This window comes from Pyrgilauda ruficollis, unplaced genomic scaffold (assembly GCF_017590135.1).
Source record: "Pyrgilauda ruficollis isolate IOZ18807 unplaced genomic scaffold, ASM1759013v1 scaffold1993, whole genome shotgun sequence".
NCBI classification, from domain to species: Eukaryota; Metazoa; Chordata; class Aves; order Passeriformes; family Passeridae; genus Pyrgilauda; species Pyrgilauda ruficollis.
Genome location: NW_024519129.1, coordinates 1 through 3,363, shown reverse-complemented (window position 1 = coordinate 3,363; position 3,363 = coordinate 1). Strand labels below are relative to the sequence as shown.

At 46.1% G+C, this 3,363-nt stretch overlaps 1 protein-coding gene across 1 annotated transcript; it reads left to right on the top strand.

The window, feature by feature from the left end:
- Positions 1-1,091: 1,091 nt before the first annotated feature.
- LOC121352844 (transcription factor RelB homolog) lies at positions 1,092-3,083 on the top strand (the record flags this gene model as incomplete). The annotated part of the gene is made up of 2 exons (XM_041466125.1): positions 1,092-1,235; positions 2,952-3,083. Coding segments are annotated over 2 exons (276 nt in total), but the record flags the coding sequence as incomplete, so codon positions are not given.
- Between the last annotated feature and the right edge of the window lie 280 nt (positions 3,084-3,363).

The following is a 3,363-nucleotide window of genomic DNA, read 5'->3' as shown; positions in this document are numbered from 1 at the left end:
GTGTTTTTTGGGTGGTTTATGGGCATTGTTCGGGCATTTTTTGGGTTCGGCCTGGTGCTCCTGGAGCTCAAACCTGTGCCAAGCACAGGAAAAACTGGGAATATCCGTTGGGTTGGATCCTGTTGGAATTTCGGGGAATTTTCTGGGCATTTTCTGGGAATTTTCTGGGAATTTCCGCCTTTTCCTGGGGGTTTTTGGGTGGTTTATGGGCATTTTTCGGGCGTTTTTTGGGCATTTTCAGGCATTTTTCGGGCGTTTTTTGGGTCCTGCCCGGTGCTCCTCGAGCTCAAACCCATCTCAAGCACCAGGAAAATCTGGGAATATCCCTTGACTTGGATCCTGTTGGAATTTCGGGGAATTTTCTGGGAATTTCCACCTTTTCCGGGGGTTTTCGGGTGTTTTTTGGGTTCTGCCCGGTGCTCCTCGCGCTCAAACCCATCTCAAGCACCAGGAAAATGTGGGAATATCCCTTGGCTTGGATCCTGTTGGAATTTCGGGGAATTTTCTGGGAATTTCCACCTTTTCCGGGGGTTTTCGGGTGTTTTTTGGGTTCTGCCCGGTGCTCCTCGCGCTCAAACCCATCTCAAGCACCAGGAAAATGTGGGAATATCCCTTGGCTTGGATCCTGTTGGAATTTCGGGGAATTTTCTAGGCATTTTCTGGGAATTTTCCAGGAATTTCTGCGTTTTCCTGGAGGATTTTGGGCGTTTTTTGGGCATTTTCGGGCATTTTTCGGGCGTTTTTTTGGGTCCTGCCCGGTGCTCCTCGAGATCAAACCCATCTCAAGCACCAGGAAAATGTGGGAATATCCCTTGGCTTGGATCCTGTTGGAATTTCGGGGAATTTTAGGGAATTTTCCAGATTTTTTCCTGTTTTTTTCCAGCATTTTTGGGGCATTTTTCGGGAATTTTGGAGCAGTTTTTATCTGTTTTTCTGGTTCTGCCTGCTGCTCCTCAAGCTTCCCAATAAACTCAATTTTCATGGAATTTTCCAAGATTTCCCCCCACTTTTAGGGCATTTTTTGTCCGTTTTCCTTCGTTTTTTTGCCCTTTTTTTGCTGGTTTTTGGGATTTTGGGGCGTTTCTGGGCAGGGGGATTCCAGAAGGGCCCAAAAAAATTTGGGAATTTTGGGGTTCCCGGCAGTTTCAGCAACCTGGGCATTCAGTGTGTGAAGAAGAAGGAAATCGAGGGCGCCATCGAGAAGAAGCTGCAGCTGGGGATCGACCCCTTCAAAGGTCAGAATTCCCCCTTTTCCCTGGATTTCCCAATTTTTCCCAATTTTCCTGTCTTTTCCACGCTTCTTCCCTATTTTTTCCCTTTTTTCCCCCTGGTATTTTTTGGTTTTTTTCCCGTTTTTTCCCCATTTTCCTCCCGTTTCTCCATTTTTTTCCTTTGTTTTTCCCTGGTTTTTTTTCTAATTTTTCCTGGTGTTTTACCTTTTATTTTTTCCTGGTTTTTCATGCTTTCTCCAAGTTTCTCCTGGTTTTTTTTTTTTCCCTTTTTTCCCCCATTTGGCCAATTTTTCCCCCTGTTTTCCCCATTTTTTCTCATTTTTCCGGTGGGCTCAATTCAAACCCACCTTTCCCTGCTTTCTGTCATTTTCCCTTGGGGTTTTTTTCCTCATTTTCCTCCATTTTTCCTCATTTTTTTCCCATTTTCCCCAGTTTTTCCCCTAATTTTCTTGTGGTTTCCTCCATTCTCTCCCATTTCCCCCCATTTCTGCCCCATTTTCCTCATTTTTCCCCATTTCTGCCATATTTTCCTCCCATTTCCTTCCCATTTCTGCCCAATTTTACCCATTTTCCCCCATTTTGTCCCAATTTCTGCCCCATTTTCCCCTTTTCCCCTGTTTTTCCCCATTTCTGCCCCATTTTCCCCCCATATTTGCCCTATTTTCCCCATTTCTGCCCCATTTTTCCCCATTTCCCCAGTTTTTCCCCCATTTTTTCCCCATTCCCCGCCCATTTCCCCCCCTTTCTGCCCTGTTTTTCTCATTTTTCTCTCTGCTTTCATTGGACTTGTGCTCCTTTAGATATTTTTTTCCTCTTTCTTTTCTACTTCTGCTCTTGCTTTTGAAGCTCACATGGCACCCTGACCATTTGCTACCGCAGGAGCTGCATTTAATTGAGTTTTTACAACTGCTGGGTCAGAAGCAGTAGCACTTCCTTGGCCTTGAGCTCCCTCCTCACCCAACAGCACACAACACATCTGGTTCTACCTCAAGGACTTAACTGCTGAGCTGAAGCTTTTAATTGTTTTAGGATCAGATCAGCAGGAAATTGTCTCTTCCCTGAAAGTCTAAAGAATTGACATTTTTATAGATTCAGAAATATCTTTAAAGTGTTGAAAATAATGTGGTATTTTCACATTTTTGCCTGTTGCTCAACCCTTTATTCTTTTACAGCAACCAAATAGTAACCAGGACTCCAGGGTTCATTCACTGGAATACTTCTAGCTGCCCTAAACCAGGAGGGCAGTTCTTTAGGACCCAGTCTCCTTATTGAAAGAGCCCTTGCTAATCTCTTCTGCACCCATTCCCGCCCCATTTTCCTCCCATTTTTGCCCAATTTCCCCATTTTCCCCCATTTCCCTCCCATTTTCCCCCATTTCTGCCCAATTTCCCCATTTCCCTCCCATTTTCCCCATTTCTGCCCAAATTTTCCCAATTTTCCCCCATTTCCCCTATTTTCCCCGATTCCCGCCCCATTTTCCTCCCATTTTTGCCCAATTTCCCTATTTTCCCCCATTTCCCTCCCATTTCCCTCCCATTTTCCCCCATTTCCCCAGTTTTCCCCGATTCCTGCCCCATTTCCCCCATTTTCCCCCATTTCCCTCCCATTTTCCCCCATTTCCCTCCCTTTTTTCCCCATTTCCCCCCCATTTCTCCCCGTTTATTCCCCGTTTCTGCCCCGTTTCCCCATTTTTCCCGTTTTTCCCCCGTTTTTCCCCAGCGGGCTCCCTGCGGAACCACCAGGAGGTCGATCTCAACGTGGTCCGGATTTGCTTCCAGGCCTCGTTCCGGGACCGCGCCGGGATCCCCCGCAGCCTCAGCCCGGTGCTGTCCCAGCCCATCTTCGACAAGAGTGAGTCCCAAAATCCCCCAAATCCACCCCAAAAATATCCCGGAAATATCCCGAAAATATCCTGAAAATATCCTGTCCCAAAAATATCCTGAAAATATCCTGAAAATATCTCAGAATTATCCCCAAAAAAATCCCAAAATATCCCCAAAAAATCCCCCCGCAGCCTCAGCCCGGTGCTGTCCCAGCCCATCTTCGACAAGAGTGAGTCCCAAAAAACCCCAAATCCACCCCAAAAATATCGTGGAAATATCCCAAAAATACCCTAAAAATATCCCGGAAA